The sequence below is a fragment of the Tripterygium wilfordii genome, chromosome 11 (assembly GCF_013401445.1).
Source record: "Tripterygium wilfordii isolate XIE 37 chromosome 11, ASM1340144v1, whole genome shotgun sequence".
In the NCBI taxonomy this organism is placed as follows: domain Eukaryota; kingdom Viridiplantae; phylum Streptophyta; class Magnoliopsida; order Celastrales; family Celastraceae; genus Tripterygium; species Tripterygium wilfordii.
Genome location: NC_052242.1, coordinates 2773808 through 2792575, shown reverse-complemented (window position 1 = coordinate 2792575; position 18768 = coordinate 2773808). Strand labels below are relative to the sequence as shown.

General features: G+C 37.3%; 3 protein-coding genes across 3 annotated transcripts; all 3 read right to left on the bottom strand.

The window, feature by feature from the left end:
• Window positions 1-478: 478 nt before the first annotated feature.
• Window positions 479-1960, bottom strand: LOC120009002 (small ribosomal subunit protein S13, mitochondrial). Its single transcript, XM_038859422.1, has 3 exons — window positions 1806-1960; window positions 753-977; window positions 479-677 (listed from the first exon to the last, which is right to left on the bottom strand). The coding sequence occupies exons 1-3, from the start codon at window positions 1872-1874 to the stop codon at window positions 510-512; spliced, it is 462 nt and encodes a 153-aa protein (XP_038715350.1). The 5' UTR covers window positions 1875-1960; the 3' UTR covers window positions 479-509.
• A 1058-nt stretch (window positions 1961-3018) lies between these two features.
• Window positions 3019-3775, bottom strand: LOC120009734 (probable calcium-binding protein CML29). Its single transcript, XM_038860428.1, has one exon. It carries the CDS (start codon window positions 3708-3710, stop codon window positions 3237-3239), a length of 474 nt encoding a protein of 157 aa, XP_038716356.1. The 5' UTR covers window positions 3711-3775; the 3' UTR covers window positions 3019-3236.
• Window positions 3776-7148: 3373 nt separating this feature from the next.
• Window positions 7149-11254, bottom strand: LOC120009223 (nitrate reductase [NADH]-like). The gene is made up of 4 exons (XM_038859705.1): window positions 10155-11254; window positions 9892-10032; window positions 9349-9581; window positions 7149-8567 (listed from the first exon to the last, which is right to left on the bottom strand). The coding sequence occupies exons 1-4, from the start codon at window positions 11164-11166 to the stop codon at window positions 7236-7238; spliced, it is 2718 nt and encodes a 905-aa protein (XP_038715633.1). The 5' UTR covers window positions 11167-11254; the 3' UTR covers window positions 7149-7235.
• Window positions 11255-18768: the final 7514 nt, after the last annotated feature.

The window sequence follows — 18768 nt, the reverse complement described above, 5'->3', positions numbered from 1 at the left end:
CTCACAAGCCAATCAGCCGCCAGGTTTGCAATATTAGCTTTAAAACACTGCAAGTACACTCAATTCCACCATGGGAGAGGTGCCATTGTTGCCTCAACGGCTAAAGGCTAACGCAAGGCCCAAGTCAAATTCAACTACAAATGCTAAAAATTTCCAGTAACAAGCAACCTTAACACCATTTGGGATATAAACAAAAAATCCAACTTAGAATAAAAGACGAAAATAAGTTTTTGGGGGAGGGGGTATTGATTATTGCGTCAGATTAACAAGAGGGTCTCATCTGGGTTATCAAAAAAACTAGAGGGTTTCACCTTTCCTGAAACAGCAATAGGCTTCCCCTAACTCGTGCCATTGTTTCCCCAAAAGCTAATGCAAAGCAAAAGCAAAATCCAACAGCTAATGTCTACAATTTCCAGTAAAAAGAAACCATAGCGGCTTAACCATTTCAGATATAACCAAAAACATACCTTATAATAAAACAAGAAAACAATGGGGGGTGAGAATTCAGATTATCTAGTAGGTTTCTTCTTTCCCGGAACAGCAGCCCCCCGACCCTTAACTGTCCGAGCATTCGTTTTCGTGCGCTGTCCTCTGACTGGCAACCCCTGAGTATGCCGAATCCCTTTGTAGCATTGGACGTCTATCAGTCTATGTATATCACTTCTAACAGCTCGTTTCTACAACACCAGAAATTTAAGTTACAAATAGTCAAACATATGAAATCGAAAGCAAAGGATAGATCAAAGAATTACCAAATCTTCTCCTATCATATACTTTCGGACTTCCTCGCGCAGAGAATTGATTTCAAATGCAGTCAAATCACAAGTGGGCTTGTTCACCATACTGAGGTCAGCGAGAATTTGGTTGGCTCTGGCACGGCCAACTCCATGGATGTGCTGAAGAGAGACTGCCAGTCGCTTGTTGATTGGAATCTCTGTGTTTCCCAAACGAAAGCATTGGACCCACAGACCATGAAACTGCAGAGCAGAACACAACAGGGAGGTTCCAAGAACTTACAATCTTAAATGCCCCATTCATATGATTTCAATTCTACTCGTAGACAGCAAATACATTAAGAGATTGAGGTGTAAACAAACAGAAACTCTCACCCTATGTTGGAATACTGAATAACCGTAACTAAAAGACTAAACCTCGAGTTGATCTGTAGAATAACATCAATCCCAGATTAACAAGTTGATACCATAAAACATTATGGAATAACTATTTCAGCCATATTTGTATGTCCACCAAAACTCGACCCACGGTTCAGTTACAATTTCAAAAGCAGTAGTCTAGAATTTCTTTTCAACAAAAATCATTCAAGTCTTTGCCTCAAAAGGGGTAAAATAGAAGATATTATAAAGTTTTTTGAAGAAAGTATATTTCTGAATTTCACAAATTCGTTATTTTCCTCATTAGCAAGCACAACTATGAAATGATAATAAAGTCAATATAAGGAAATCCCAAGTAGATGTGAAAATGTCATCAATGTTGGCAGATCAGTTAGTTGTGATCAGCCAAGCAATTGTAAGTACATTAGAGTTTGGCATCCCTCCCGACAACTTTTCAAAATAAACCCTAAACCCTAATAATTACAAATCGAAGGACGAAACAAGCAAGCAAAACTGATAAGACTCGACATGATCGCTGAACACCTATTCTACTCTCGTATTATAACTTATTTCACCTATTCAACAAGAAATCGCAGAAATAAATCCTACTTACAAAACCCTAGGCAACCAAATTAGATGAATCTCTTAGCCACATAAGGATTTGCTGACTGAAACGGAGTCAATGGCACTTACCGACGTATTTCGAAGAAGACGGAGCCCAATATCAGATGCGGCTGCCACCGAACTGCGAAATCCAAACATGGCTGAAATATGTGACGGCGAGAGCGAGAGCGAGAGCGAGAGCGACGAAGAGAAGGTTGCACAGCCGTTTTACATCTTCGTTGCAGAAAAACCACTGGATTGGGTACCCAGATCCACTTAGATTTCCCGGGTCAATTTTGTAGCCCAAGTTTGCAGCCCATTAGTCCTGCATTGGGCCATTTCTTGTCTCTTTCTATGCGGGCCCAAGAAGGCCCCATTATTTACTGGCCTGTTGGTGTGATTTCAAGAGGGATTATTATGCATTTTATGATTTTTTATCATAAATTATGCCAAACCATTTTCCTTTAATTTTGGTTTTATGGGCATTTCTAATTGTCCTTGATAACAACATGTGTATGCCTTGATAATGGCGAAAAACTTCACTATGACATTTTCGTGGCTGCATAGGCTTAATTTCATTATTTCAATGTTTTAATAAATTTCATTATTTTTTTAAAAACAATGAAATTATATCATTTTTGGAAATTCTATTGTTTTTTTTAACTTTGAATTTAGTCCAATTTTACATTTTAGGGCCAATTTCATTACTTTTTTGGAATGTGAATTATAATTAATTTCACCTCTTAAGGCTAATTTTAATATTTTAATAAATTCCATTGTTTTTTTTTATTAAATTCCATTATTTTTTAATTGTAAATTTAGTCCAAATTTCACTGTTTGCGAATATCGTTATTTTTTTAGAATATGAATTTAGTCCTAATCTCACATTTTAAGACTTAATCTCACTATTTAATAAACTCTATTGTTTTTGAAAAACAGTAAAATTTCATCACTTTTTGAAATTCCATTGTGTTTCAACAAGACAATGGACTATAAGAATGGACAAATAAAAAATGATGTCAGCATGTGTCGGAGAGTAATTGGACTGATAGTTTTATAAAAATAAGAGTATTTTGGTTCAAAAAAAAAATCAATTTTTACATGTCACTTGCTGAGTCAGTTCGTCATGTCATGTTGAGATAAACTGTGGATACCTAATGGTGCTGTTAATATTAAGTTATGTTTCTTGCATGATTAGTCTCCATATATAATTTTTTTAGTAGTTCTCAATAGATGAAGGTTTGAATTAGTTTTAACTAGCTAGTCGTAAGTATCTAAACATAAACATATATATATAGAAATGTAAAGACATGTTTAATGTTACAATAAAAGTTCACCTCAATATGCTAACACCCATCTTAGGTAGTTCATGATCATCCAAACATACACCACACGTATACTGCAACAATTCCATTTCTAACTTCTTATTTGAGATAGAAAAAGCTTCCACGATCATAGTCGTACACACAATCTATATCTATATCTATATATATATATATATATATGACACTAAAGATTGATCTAGAGAAGGGAATTGAGTATGAGCTTGAGATCTTCAAGACTAGCAGCTCCATCCCCATCAGCATCCATTGAAGCAATAATACTTTGGCAATCCTCCAAAGACAACTCCAATCCCATATTCTCCATATTCTGACAGAGTTCCTCTGCTGTGACACTTTGATCATTGTTAAGGTCAAGATGCTCGAAAGCGTCTCTGAGTAAACTTGCAAGTCCACCATGTTCCAAATCTCTGGTGTTCATCTCTAAGAACTCCTCAATGCTTAGTAACCCATCTTTGTTTTTGTCTCCTTGTTGCATCATGGCTCCTGTGTCTTCTTCGCTTGCGTTGTACCCGAGTGAAGCCAGGACTCCTCCGAGCTCTGCAGCAGTGATCGATCCATCGTTGTCGGAGTCGAATGCCCTAAATGCCTCAATGAGGCTTAGGGCATAACTCAGTGTCTCAGTTTCTGCAGAGAGAGAACCCAACTGAGCCATTGGAATTATGCTTAGATTAATTGTAGGAGCTGATGGGCAACTTCACTTTTATTTTCTTGTTCTTGATGAACTGCTCTTATAAATGGTGGGAATTGAGGAATCGTGACTCACAAGTAGAGATAAAAGTAGAAAGGAAGAAAGATTCTTATGCGCTTGAAAGTTTTTGATTCTTATCCTCAATTGCATTGGAATATATATATATTCCCATGCAAGTATTATCTAATAACACTTCTGAATAATACCACTCTAAACCCCAATCAGAAGGAGACACGTGGCCTAACCGAGATGAGCAAAAATTCTCTCTCTTAAATAGTATAGGATGATGTCCTCATCTGTCAAAGTTGGTAAGCCACGTAAGACTTATCTCGGTCCCGAGAAATCTTTCTCGACACTGAGGAGTACATCTTGCTTGAATGCAATAGAGTTATACAAAAGTAATATATGACTCCAACTCTAACTCAAAGAACTAAGATCAACGTCTTCTAAACAAAACAGAAGACAACGCTCCTACTCCTTTACATACTCGAATTAATCCATCACTATATAAAGGCATCCCGGCCAGGTAAATATTCATACACAGCTTTGGCTAAGATCTTTGATCATTCAAGTTGTTGGCTTTATTCTTTCTGTTTTTCTGACTTAAGTATCAGAGTATCTTTTCCAAAGAAAAACATCTTGGGTTAGACTTCGTAACTTACGTTTGTTGATATTTCAGTTTAAAGATTTTCACTAATAGCACTGTATCCGATCTAATTTCGATCCATCTGAGACGTGCCATCAACTTATAAGTGATTCTAAATACCAAATAATTTCACTTGGCCACTAAAAAAAGTCATTTTGATTCCCTGGAGTTGCTTCCAGCTAGCAATTACCATTATTGATGTTCTATTAGGATCTGGTACCATATCAAGAATGTGATTTGCACAAAGCATAAAATACAAGTTAAAAATAATTGTACTACATATAATGTCAAGACTTACAATACCACATAGCATTGATATAACACAACCAAATGACATATAAGTAAAGTCTTGCATCTTTCACACAACAAATTTTTTTTTTTCCTGAACCTAAGTACTATCAAGTCGGAGATGGCCAATATAAACAAATCCGTGCGAATGCATGACCCAGAACAAATAATATTTCTCGATGTTTTTGGGCTTTGATTTCTAACCGATAAGATTTAACGATCAAAGTAAATTCAAGATTAAGTCAATTCATCTTAATTCAGTATTTCGTCAGGTATGTGATTGCGGCCAACATTTTAGTTTCTGTGCATCCTTTCTTCCTTCTCCCCATTATTGGATGATCAGAAAGATTTTTCAAAATTTATACAGCAAAAATAAACCAAAACAATACATTGATATTTAACTAAAACCCTAGAGAAATCTTCCTCGTCCCTGAAGAAAATAAAACATTTAGGGGAATCAAAACGACTACCCAACAAGAAACATGGGCCTGCGGCCCTGGTCCATGATTCGACCTCATTATTGACATCCTATCAAAGTATCAATAATGTGCCATATGGTCCGCGGCCGGCAGAGCCCACCTTTTGTGCTGGGGTTAGGTTATGAGATGAGTTTAGACACTTTTGGGCTGGGCTTAGGCTTAGGTTTAGCAAATTAAACCTAAACTTGGTCCAGTTTGCTTGACCCATAGTATTTGTAGTCCACACACAGCAGAGTAATAGAGGTTGTGGATTCAAAACTCACCACCTTATCTCCTAGTTGCGTATAAATTAATACAAAAAACAGTGAGAAAAGTGACTGAAATTGGAAGATTTGTGTCTCATACATGACAGCCGTGTATGCACTGTAAAATTAATTGAAAATTCCCAGGATTTCTGGAGCCATATTTGATCAACCAGTGGCTCAATTGTCCAAGTTGTGTACATTTTTAATACCTAGTCAAGAACCCCTACCAACTAACACCAAGTTCAAGCTGCCTCATTAAAATATGAGCAACGACCACGTCACCCTCCTTTCTTTTATTTTTAATTTCCACATCATTGCGTTGTCTTATATATTTTGTTTTTAAATTTCGCAAGATATTTTGCTGCCTAATCTGATTTCATCACACTTGAAAAGCACAGCAAATTGTAGAAACCCTAAGAAAGTAAGAAGATGCATTGTATTATAATTTATATACGTGTCAATGTTACAATGTATGCCAAAATAGGTTGTGACGATTGAGTTTATTGAAGATTAATAATTAATCATTGAAGAGAATACAAAAATAAATTATTGATTAATGATTATTATGTTGGATGATTCCATTACATGTGCGGGTAATTATTAAACTTTAACGAGGTCATATTTATATGATTACAAAATTGATTTGGGGTCATATTAATGTATGTGGCTAAGTGGCAAAGTGGGTGACCCTTCCACGCACCAAGCAACAACCGGGTTTGTGGGGCCTTGAACGACCCTCGGCTGGTTTGCGAGGTGCGGGATTTTGGGGCATGAATTCGGCGGCGGCGCCAAGATATTATGGATAAATCAAGGGGTGGGAAAACTATATATGTATCAGATGATCGAAGTTGTCCGACCCGGATTAAATTAAGTTTGGACATAAAGTATATGTTCGAAATTCGAGTCCAAACATAAAATTTTTGCTTGGTTAAAAACCGAGTTAGGGTCTAAACACTGAAATCTTATCCGATCTACTTGTCCGGCTCCTAATCTGAATTAGATCATCATCCGATCTACTTGTCCAGATTTAAACCAATCCGAATTTAGTCAATTAAATACGTCTAAAATCCAATTCAAGTTAGAGTCCGGACATGTAAATACAAACTATGAATATATTGTTGAACAAGGGGTCTAGATTATGAATAAAAAAATACAATTTTTTTTTGGTTTTCAAATAAGAAAATTCTATTTGAAACCAATGAGGGTTGACTTGGTTGACAATTGGTAGTGTTAGGCATATATGTGCACAATATTCGATTCCAACCGTAAACATAATTTCTATGTGTTATTTCAAAAAATATATATTTTCAACCAAAACGTTGTATTTTAAGCATATCCAAACACAAGATAATTTAATAATAAATATTTGAGATTATTTTATAACTAAAAACTACTAAGAAAACAGGGTTTTTCTTTTCCACTATTGTAACTGCCAAATAGGTGCACAAAACATAAAAACCATTATTACATTTGATATATGTATGCCGAAGGCATGCAATCCATACAAGAAGGTTTTATTTTAAATCATATTGTTATTGATTTCTCCACATCATTGACCACTTTATGTTTTTTTGCCTCAACCATTCTCTTATCCTCTGCCTTTGGCTAATATCAAGACATAAAATTAGGGTTGGTACTGTGTTGATTTTATCGGCTATTATCAACCAATCGACTTATTATCGGCCAGTTGATAATCAACGGTTAACCAACCCATGAAGTCGGGTTGATAATTTCACGCGAAACATGCTTAGAAAAATCATATATATATATATACACAAACTACAAAGCATTATTTCTTCAAAAAGATCAACAACACGTACGAATTTTCTCTCTAAAAGATCAACAAAGAATTCTTGACATCATAATTCATCTTCTCCAAATTTGGCTGCACTGCAAACTGGATCATTGGTGGTGGCCCACATGCCAGAGCCAGAGTATCATTTGATCCTTCTGGAATATGATCTCTCAAGATACTCTCTGTAATGAATCCCACACTATATTTCCAATCTTCCCTGATCGACTCTTGAATCACGTACCACACCTTTAGCCTATCATGCTTTGAAGCCCAGGAATCAAATTCTTCCTTCAACAGTATATCCTCCTCTGTTCTGTTCGCATAGACCACGTACATCTCTGTTTCATCCTCTGGGTTCTTCAAAATGGCTTGAACCACTTGGTAAATTGGTGTGATCCCGGTCCCACCGGCCAACATTGCTAGCTTCTTGGCGAACTTGGGTTTTCCATGAACCATGAAATTTCCACGCCCGTTATATTCAATGTGTCCCAATGGCCCCTTCACGTCCAAAATAGACCCAATCGGGAGCGAATCAAGGTGTTGTGAGAGGAGCCCACCATTGGGAAATCTGGGGTGGACGCCCTTGAAATAAATCTTGATCACTAGATCAAAGTGACCAACTTCATCAATGGTGCTTGTTGGAGTATAAGCTCTCATGCACAATTTGTCTTCAATGGTGGCACGTAAAAATATGTGTTTTCCTACTGGTAATCCAAGAACTTGATCCTCAGATGGCAATGCGAACCGAAAGAGACGAACGTCGTGAGATAACGATATCTTTTCGATAAGCTTGCAGTGAATAATTTCGCGTGGAACAAGAGCAACAGGCCTTGCCGGTGCAACTTCAGTGATCGGAGCTAAATGTGTCAAGTTAGAGGCACCGTGGACGGAGCTATTAGGAGACGAGGCAGCTGAATCCGAGCTATAATCGACGGTGATCAACTCACCAATTCGATAGTCTTCCAGCATCTTCTTGGCCTTATCAGAATGGATTGCATCAAATTCTTCAGTACAATCTGTGCCAGCATTTATCAGAATACTGTCGACGCCTCCGGGGTGGTCTTTGAGGAAGCGTGTGCAGTCGTAGACGTGGCCGTGGATGATAATCCAGGCAGAATCAGGGGAGTGGTGCTTCTTGACCTCCGACAATGAGAAGGACTTTGAAGAAGTGTTTATGAAGGGCGATGAGACGCTCTTCTTTAAGGCTTGTTGGGTCTCCGATAATATTTCTAGGCGTCTCTCTTTAGCCATCCATCCACCAGATTGATTGCCTGGGAGTGTTGGGTGTTCAAATATTATACCAATTTCACCCTTGTGAGGTTTACAAATATTGGTTTTGACTCGGAACCAGCAGTTGTTCATCATTCCCTGCACATTATAATACAATTTCTATAAATCAAAACACCATGTCATAATAAATTCAACTCAGTCAACTACTTTGATGTCATCACATAAAATACTATACATAAGGATATTAACAGTTGGTATCCTAGTTATCTCAACTATTTAAATTATACGTATCTGATTTCATATAAGACATGTAAAGTCCACGAATTTAATTGAATCCGATGCGTATACCAACTCCGAGGATAATTGAAATACTAACTATTGAAATCTTTATCATTTATGAAAACTATATATACTAATGCACCATATTAGTCACTAGCAATATAATAGCTTAGGAGAACTTTTGACTTTTCCAAAGACTACTGTCTTGGTAACTTTCTTTGATAAAACTAATGGCAACTGGGGCAACTACGTATGTACCAACTTCGAACATATAAAAAAGAGTTCTAATTTCTAATTAGCCGCCTAACTAGACAAAGATATATCAGCCTCCACTTCCACACTTATGGGGCCGAAATTAATAAAAGGAATCTAAAGTTGAAAGCATGAATAAGACTCTCACATCACCTTCATGACCCTAGCTCATCAAATCACCTTCATAAGACCCAGCTGGCAAATTTGTCACCAACTCGATCGATTATTCAATCAATCAAAAATGGTTAGCCTATGAAGGTGATGCAAGCACTAACAAGTCAGAGGCCATGACAGAAACATCCATTTTGACCATCTCTTAGGCACCAACACCCAGAATGGACGGCACTAGTAACAGTATTTGGGCAGGAAAAAAGAGAGGAGAATATACCATAAGATTCCAAATAAGCTTCTCGGGCTGGGTGTTGTGGGTCTCGTCCCAGGCTCGGACTGCAATTTCCTTGGCCCCAAGTAGGTCCAGCACCTCCACCTCCACGGACCAGAAGCACCAACACCAATATTTACCATACTTGTTGGGCTTCTCAGGGTGGTCCAAACTACACACGTGCCACGTCTCCCCACCGTCCATTGTTACCTCGACACGTGTCACGTACTTCCCACCTCCTGTCAAGGTAACAAAATTAGCGGTACTTCCAAAATTAGAACTACTTCCACTTCAAGTTTTTGTTTTATGTCCCCACAAAACGAACATTTGGATAGAACTCGCAAGACTTGTCACGACTATAATATCACATGCAATAACTCGATTGAGTGGTTTATAAACAAATATCATATCTTGTTTTCCGTGCTCAAGTACCATAATGAGACATCAAAAAAAACATTTTACGGCCTCGATGTATTGACATTGATTCGATAAACTCAAATAAAATAATATTATTGATGTGTTTGGACTTGGAATTTCAATAAAACTCACCGGAATATGCGTATCCCCTCATGGTGTATGGCCTTTGAGTGGTCCATGAAGTTATCGGCAATATCTCCTCATGACACGGCGTCGTTATGACCGAGTTAATGTTGAGTTCATTGATGATATACTCCTTCTTGTACCACCAGGCTGCAGCAGAAGAAACCAACAAAACCCAAACGCGTCAAACAAAATTCAAATAGGTTCGAACAAAAAATATTTCACACAAAGACAAAATTCATGTGCCACTACGTTTGATTCATTAAAAATACCTTCAGCATTAGCGAGCTCGGCGTCAACATGAGATGGAAGGACCCTATTGTCCTTGTAATGGTAGTAATTGTCGGATTCCTTTGTCGTCACTACGATGCGTTTTAACCATTTCACCATACGACCACCGATGAAACCGGGCATGATAACCCGAACCGGGAACCCGTGATCCGGCTTTAAGACATCGCCGTTTTGCATGTAAGCGAGAATGATGTCACGCGATGGATCCATAGCGATCTCTTTACGGATACTTGTCCCGTATTTGGATCCGCCGCCACCGGGTAAATCTTCGGCTCCTTCGAAGCACACGTTGAGGGCCCCACCTTTTCTACTATAGATGCCACATCGCTTGAGCAAGATACGCAACGGTACACCCCGCCACACTGAAGTGGATACTCCTGAAGCGCCCCAATTGAAACCAATTGTTTGCTTGACCAGGTTTTGTTCCTTGCGCCTGTTCCCTGCGCAAACAAGCGTGACCGGGAATTCCCTGCTCGGGAAGTCGTTAGCAAGCTGGTCCATGGTGAACCGGGTCGGTCTTTTGACTAAACCGGTGACCTCGACTGTCCACTCATCCCAGTTAGCTTTGGGGACATATCCGTGGTTCCGAACATAGTGGAGAGAGACCGGAGTAATGAAACCGTGATGCATAAGCCGGTTAAGCGGCGGTTCAGAATTGAAGGGGTGTTTCCCTGTGAGCCGGATCATGGAAGGGTTCCGCTCAATCCAATTGTCCGCCGTGCCTTCATCTCTAGGATCCAAAATCGAAGGCTCCAATTCATTGTTGCCTTTTAGAATCAAAGCCTTATAATCATTCTCATCCTCATCGTCTTCGCTTGACAAGTCATCCGCCATTTGGACTGCTTTTTTGGGCTGAGTGAGTTCATGTACCGGAGATGAGAAATTACAATTCCGTGCCGGCGAGCCGGACCTGTGGTTTGTACCTGGCTTCAGTGACCGAACAACGCCATTCAACGAAGTTGTAAAGTGGCCGTTATCGACTGAGGCCGCCATGAGAGATCTTTTTTACAGCGTCAATAGATAATAAGAAAAGGAAAATCTCACTCTCTCTCTCCTCTTCTCTGCTGCTGCGAAAGAGTTGCAGTGGTGATGGACTTATATATAGCCATAGGAGTATAGGACTCGTGGTGTGGAGTGGTACAAAACGTGTCAAAGGGACGCTGTGGGACCAACTAAACTCATACGGTTGCGTTGGACAAAAAACCAGTGACGTCAGATCGAGAGTCTGTGTAATGAGAGAGTGTCGATTCGGCTAAGGGTGGAGCCGTGGCTTGAGTGGTTGCTGTGTGCGATATGGTTTATTGCTACTTGCTAGTGGCTAGAGCCACAGAGAGAATACGCGGCTATCCTATGATAAATATGTACCACATAAAATAAAAAATAAAAAAGAGTAGGAAAAAAAAATCCTCAAATAGCAAGAACAAGTGGGCAACATACCATTTTAGTATGGTTAATAAACTCCAGATTTTAAATAGAAATCCTTCAGTCATACACTGAATAAACAAATTAATCCGTACAATGATCTGTAAGTCACTCAAACTAGACAAGTTTTGTATATGATAGTAACAAAATAACCAACACTCGAATTTTGATACGTGCAAGGAAAATACGTCTAGTTTCCGTGAATATATCGGTCCCGTACAACTTTGTTTCTCTTTAAGTCCAAGCAAGTGGGTTAGGCCCAACTTACTCAAGCCTAAGAAAATGCATTGTTAGTGGTAAAGGGTGGGCTTGACCTTATAAATAATGCATTAATGCCCCCATATTTCGATGTGAGACTTTAATATTTCCACGCACTTGTGGACTGGGTTATGTCAGACCCAATAAATGGAGTAGATGTCATGTCCAACTGGACTGAATTGCTCCGATACCATGTTATAAATCCGCACCCTCATACACACCAACAATATTGTCTGCTTTGGATTGTCCAGTTCCGGTGGATACATCGGTTCTGTACGACTTTGTTTCTCCTTAGACCCAAACAAGTGGGCTAGTCTTAACTCATTCAAGCCTAGGAAAATGCCTTGTTAGTGGTTAAGGGTGGGTTTGACCTTATAAATAAGGCATTAGCGCCCACATATTTCGATATGAGACTTTAACAAGATGAATCGAGAAGCTTCCTCGATCACGGAACAAGGTAGAGCCGAGGATACTAACTAAAGAGAAGATATCTAAAGAACTCGCGAGAGGAATGATAACTGAGGAGAGAGTATCTCGTTAACGATCAAAACTCTCCCTAGACATATATATCTTTTGGTAACTCGCAGTGACCAAAAACCTCAAGGAAATCAGGAGTTCAAGAGGATACCAACTCCACTTAGGAAAAGAATGAAAATATGATTCACTTTCCTGGAAATCCATCTAAGATCGGGGAGGGAGAAGAGATATACTCCTATGAAAACTAGAAGTCATCCAACTCATATAAAAGGAGACTCTACTATAGCTAAACGATCTTAATTTTGTACCCCTGCACTGCTTGCTAATACGACTTGAGCGTCGGATCAGAGAGGTCCTCCGAGTACACAATTTTGGACGATATCAGTATATAATTTTATAACCACGTTGACATTGCGTAAACAATTTTCTTTTTAGATTTACAAATTCCAAAAGTGAGAAATTATCTGGATTTTAATGGATAATTTTTTTGGAGGGATGGTGACAAGAAAGAAGAAAGAGTTAACTCTCGAGGGGACACTAAAGGAGGGATCGATATTTGTTGATTTTCCAAATCCTTTATATAACTACAAAACAAATTAAAAATATAATTTTTGGTTCTCCATCATGATCAGTTCATGCAAAATCTAGCCTAAAATAAGTTATAAATTATCCATTGAGGCAAGGATGGACCCAAGACCAATTTTCTGGGGTCAGTTGACTCTATTGGAAAGAAAAATCATATAAAAAATATTTATAATCATACTATTTCCCCAACAAATTTTAGTATTTTGAACCAACTAAAAATTTAAAACCTTGACCTAACCCTTCAAGAATTATAAAATTGCCTCAAATCAGCTAAGAACTTTGGGAAAAATATATGAGACGCCTAATTTGTGACTCTCATTTTACCTCCGATTCATGTGGAAGTGTTGGAAGTTAAGGTGATTTACATGTGTGTTTATAATTAATGACTATGAATTAGGAGTAAATTGAAAGTCATAAATTTGGAGTTTGTAGCATTGTTCTAACTTGGGTACACCCCTTGCATGAGGTGCAATGTTGAATTAGCTGCTCATACGTCCATTGTTGGTAAGGGTAAAAAAAAGTATTTTCAGAAATCCACACCTCCATACATGTCAGCAATGTTGTTCACTTTGGGTCATTTGTTTTCCATGGATACATCGAACCCACACAGTTTTGTTCATTCTTATCCCAACTATTACAGGCCGAAATCCAACTCACTGTGCAAGCCCAGCAACTATATGGGTCAAAGTCCAGCACATTAGACTAAGAAAAAGCCTTATTGAGTTATTGTAATGTTAGGTGTGGACTTTGCACTTATATACCAATCGGTTGGGACTTACCCAATTGAATGTGGTATATTTGTTTTGAACAAATTTTATAGATAAACCATCCCTGGATCATTTTTAATAAATTATTTTAATATATAGAGCTATTTTATAAAGGAAAATCATAATGAGTGTCCTCAGGGCGCACACTAGATAATGGTGAAAAATGTGCATTGAAATCTGAAAAATATATGTATTTTAAGTTTAAAAAAATTAAGTGAGAGAGTATGCATGACACATGACATATTGTGATATATTGTAGTCAATCCTTGACAAGTGTCCTTACGACATTTGTACCCTATAAAATTGAGAAGGTTAAATTTATTAAGGCAGTGAAATTAGTGTTTGTGTGTTTGGTGTAGTCCATGTAAGAATACCACATCGGTTAAGTGATATCCAGCCATGTGGTATATAAGTTTGTCCAAGTCCCTACTACACGTAAGAGGTCTTTTCCCTAATTAAGTGAGTTGGGTCTTGGTCCACTTGTTAGTTAGGGAGAATCAAAGTCGTGTGGGTTCGATGTATTCACGGGGAAGATGACAATATCTATGATGTGAGTATGTCTCGGGATTTTCAACAGTCCATGCATGCATGCGGCGGCAATAAGTGAAAGAACGAACTAATGAAAGAAGGGGCGCACATTGTTCATGTGAAGTGGCGCATGGAGTCCCCGAACAGCCAATGAGCGGAAGCATGGAGCGGGTTTTCCAAGCACCAAGCTACCTAGAAAGAGAGAGAAGAGGGTCGTGGTTAACGAATAAGGAAAGGGTCGTGGTTAACAAATGAGGAAAGGGTCAGTGGGTCACGCTAGGTAGTGTAACTACTGGGGACGGCGAATGGCTAATAGGGAATGCGAGGGGGTTATAGTTTTAGGGAGACAAGACAACATGGCCCTTTGGTGATCCCTTGAGCCAATTCTTGATTCCTGATGTTGGCTTTTCACCATTTTTCTCATCCCTTCTTTGTTTTTTTCTTGGATTTTGACTGACAGACAAAAGTGTTTGTCAAACTTTAGAATACAATATTCAATTTTCAACCACACGTTCACTCTCCCAATTTCTGAATCTGATTATGATATATTTTAAAAAGGGCAATTAACCTAGTTGTACGAAAAAAATAAAGATAATGTTGCGACAAAGGGAGGTCTATTAATACACTCGAGTCACTAGTTGTCTAATCCTCGAGCGAAGACAATGAAGGTTCCACTAATATGAATCAATGTTACAAAGAATTCCAAAGAGAAAAGCTCTCTATGTCAAGAACTACCCAAAATCTCACCCGGAATAATAATCAACTCTCTCACACTCTTCCTAAACAAAGCAGATCAACAAAACCCACCCTAAAGTTACCAAAGGGTTACCGCAAAGAAAAAAATATGCCTAATTTTTTGTTGTAGTGCCTAGGGTTTACAACATATAGCCTACTTATACTAAATGAGGAGCTTTAGACGACTTAAAATCCTAAAACACCTAAGAAACCCAGAAATCAAAACTAAATTCGTGTTTAAAAAACTATCAATTTGCATTAGCCGTCTGGACGGGTAAAACTCTACTGCACCAAAAAGTTGCGTTTTTCACCAACAAATCCAACAGTAAAGATGATGTGTATCACCATGATAATCAGTACTCAAATCTCCCTCCCCATTAAAAAAAAAAAAAAAAGTCTCTCAGTCAAATATTGTGTGTCGGTGAGTGGACAGTTCGTACTAGGACAGGCCAAACTTGAATTTTCTTGTGGCACCAGACCTTTTTCTCTTCGGCTCCCATGTTGACAGCTCATTCATTGTTTATAATGACCCGAAATTAGACTTCATTAGATTTAGAATATATTACAGACAATTCAATGAACCTATATTACATCGAGGCTCTGTCGCAGAAAAAAACATGTAAACCACACGATTGAAGAATTCTGAAACTTTAGGAGATCTACAGGATATATCTTCTTGCCAATTATCCTTGTTTAGAAAGCATACCATAGTGAATTGAGTGAGAAAATTAAATTAGACGATCACCTTGACAATCATGAGAAAACCTCAAGTGCCCAAACAGGTGAAATCAAGTTGCAATTGAAAGAACATTACCCCACCCAAAGGAGGAGGATGAGTTGTCTATAGATGAATTCTTCCAATAGGAACACCAAGGTATTTGAGAAATTACATTCAAATGGTGCAAACATGTCACATGATCCATAAAGAAAAAGAGAGGCAGTCGTCTTTATTCTTATGATGGGGATGTTAGACCAAATGTCCTACATTTTAGTTTTGATGACGGTACCATGTCGTGTTATTTGATTAAATATTTGATGTGATGAATTTATATGCTACATGATTAAATCTAACGTGTACAAAATGGTACTTAATAATTCGGTAATTAACTAGGAATCCTAATCAGGTGCAATTCCTATTTTTCATACAAATGACATTCGATTGGCATAAAAATCGACATGAATATTTCTAAATGATAAATATAGATTGGCATAAAAATCGACATGAATATTTCTAAATGATAAATATAAATTGTCGTGCAGTTAAATTAATTTTTCACTTTAAATTTATATATATATTGACTAACTTATATGCAAAGCATGGAACTCCTTTGAACTTACAAGCATAATGTGGTGTAATACACCATTTACATTTTTCAGGTTAAGTAAAAGAAATGTCAAAGTTACCTAAAATATATGGTAGCTCAAGAATGATCTAGGAAAGGTTTCGGGCTATCCAATTATTAAAATTAACCTGTGGAGACAAATAAGTAGCTGATTATGTGGAGGGTACATCAAGACATTATGGCATATATATATATATATATCAAAGCCAAAAGTGAAGAAATCTTAGCTGGTTGTTGGAACAAAATGGAAGTTTTTTATTGCGTATATATTTAGAAGAGATTTCGTAGGAAATTACTGAGCATCATTACCTCAAGAAAGTTTCCAAAGTTTAAAGCTGAATTATATAGATCAAAGCATTAAAAGCCGATTTCAAGACAAAGAAATCCTAGCCGGTTGTAAGAAGAAGCCTAAGACCACACTTCTTGTGGTGCGCCTATCACTTATGAAGACAAGTGCTGCACTATTAGTACACCCATCTATTTAACAAGATGTCAAACCTCCCACATCAGTTGGGAACCAAGTGAAGGGTTTGTATATAGAAACAAGTCTTCATTCCCTCTAATAGGCCTTTTAATGGGAAGAATATGAGGGCTCAAATTTATTACATAGTATCGGAGCGTTTAGGCTCAATCCGATGTGGATCCTGTTCTTGTTTGCACGTGTGCGTGGCGTGTGAAGCCCAAGTCTAGCACACGACCCACACACGTGAGGGGGGTGTCAAACCTCCCACATCGACTGCGAACCAAGTGAAAGGTCTGTATATAGAAATAAGCCTTCCTTTTCTCTAATAGTCCTTTTAGAGGGAAGAATATGGAGCCCAGATTTATTACACAAGAAGATAAGAGAAGAGTTGAGTTAGCTAGGAATCATTTGCATTAATCAAAGAAATTTTCAAAGCAAAGACTTATTCTCTCTATCTTCCCTCCCGTGAGCACAAATAATCTATCTTGTTATTTCTTATTTTCTCTAAAATCTCCGACATAAAGAAAAGATTGAGAGTTTCATTACACTATCTTGTATCTATACACTCGAGTGAAACCTTTGAGCCTAAAGTATTTTGGTGTTCATAATGTCATAATATAATATATTTTGAGAAAAAAAATTTTGAATACTAAATTTTAAATCCTAAACCATCAACTATAAACCCTAAACACTAATTTCGAACTCCTAAACTCTAATACGTCATTTTCACACAACGAGATAATTGGAGCCCCTCCCATCTCATTGAGTTGTAAAACATATCCTACCGACTTGGATCATTTGCATGGCACATTTTCTCTGTCACTTCTGCATGACAAATCTCACACATCCAAAGCTTTTATTAGAGCAACCACAATGACTCCATTTGAAGGGGGAATAGATGCCTTTTATTGTCTCTTTTAATGTGACATGGGAAGAAAATTCCTCCAATGGTGATAATTTGTTATCCCAATTTTGTTGGAAACGATATGGAGAAAGGGAATATGGGTGGCTTTCATGTTGGCTTCAACACATGGGTCCACTTATACCACACTCATAATTATACCAAAAATCAATATTGGGTCTCACCTTTATTACATCAAAAAGTAAGTCATCAAATTTACATCATTGTATCAATATATTTTGTTAACCCAATCACATCAATAAAATAACCATCGACATCAACAAAACACATTCTTTAATACATTTTGTTGGCTCTAACAAATTTACACCATTAATAAATTTACACCATTGTGATTATTGTTACACTTACACATGCATCATTTAATGCAAGCTTGTCAATTTAGTTTTTGCTTTCTTTCCTTCGTGTTTCATATGCTAACACTTGGCCAAGTTCCAACCACCAGTAGCCAATTAGCCATCACATGCAATTAAGCCTCAATTGGCCAATTTTACAACACATCCCACTGTAATAGCTCTAAAGTCATTTAAAAAAAATTATTTTATTTTTTGAAAATTATGAATATGTATTAATCGGGTTTACGAGTGTAACGGTATTTTTTTGTATGGTAAAAAAATCAAATTGAATATGAAAAAGAAATGAAATATAAAATTGAAATATTATATGTCTATCTTTTAATGAATTTGATTTTTATTTGGGACAAAAAATATACCGTTGGATTCATAAACTCAATCAAAACACGTTCATAATTTTATTTTTAGAAAATTTTAAGTACCTTATATTTATTAAGGTGGGGTCTGCTGTAAAACAAAATTACAGCAGACCCCCAACACAACATTTGGCCCTCGTTTCTTTTCACATCTAATTTTTTATCAATACCTAACAATAATTATGTGTCTTTGATTCCGTTTAAATTGGTACTTGTATCGACCCAATCTCTTTAGATTTTAGGCGTGTAAGTTTGTTTTTTCTTTTTTTGAGAGAATTTATGTGTAATTAAATTAATAAATTTATAATTTAATATGTAAATGCTTATTTAATATTTATTTTCAAAAAAAAGTATTTTTTTTCATTCCAAACAATGATATATTTGTAAAC

Excerpts from the sequence above, each read along its gene's own strand:
- LOC120009002 (XM_038859422.1), bottom strand. The coding sequence starts at position 1,874 with ATGTTTGGATTTCGCAGTTCGGTGGCAGCCGCATCTGATATTGGGCTC. Across the intron at positions 978-1,805 it reads GTCTTCTTCGAAATACGTCG|TTTCATGGTCTGTGGGTCCA; the intron begins GTAAGTGCCATT and ends TCTGCTCTGCAG. Across the intron at positions 678-752 it reads ATATGATAGGAGAAGATTTG|AAACGAGCTGTTAGAAGTGA; the intron begins GTAATTCTTTGA and ends CTGGTGTTGTAG.
- LOC120009734 (XM_038860428.1), bottom strand. The coding sequence starts at position 3,710 with ATGGCTCAGTTGGGTTCTCTCTCTGCAGAAACTGAGACACTGAGTTAT.
- LOC120009223 (XM_038859705.1), bottom strand. The coding sequence starts at position 11,166 with ATGGCGGCCTCAGTCGATAACGGCCACTTTACAACTTCGTTGAATGGC. Across the intron at positions 9,582-9,891 it reads GAGGGGATACGCATATTCCG|GAGGTGGGAAGTACGTGACA; the intron begins GTGAGTTTTATT and ends TTACCTTGACAG. Across the intron at positions 8,568-9,348 it reads AGCTTATTTGGAATCTTATG|GGAATGATGAACAACTGCTG; the intron begins GTATATTCTCCT and ends TATAATGTGCAG.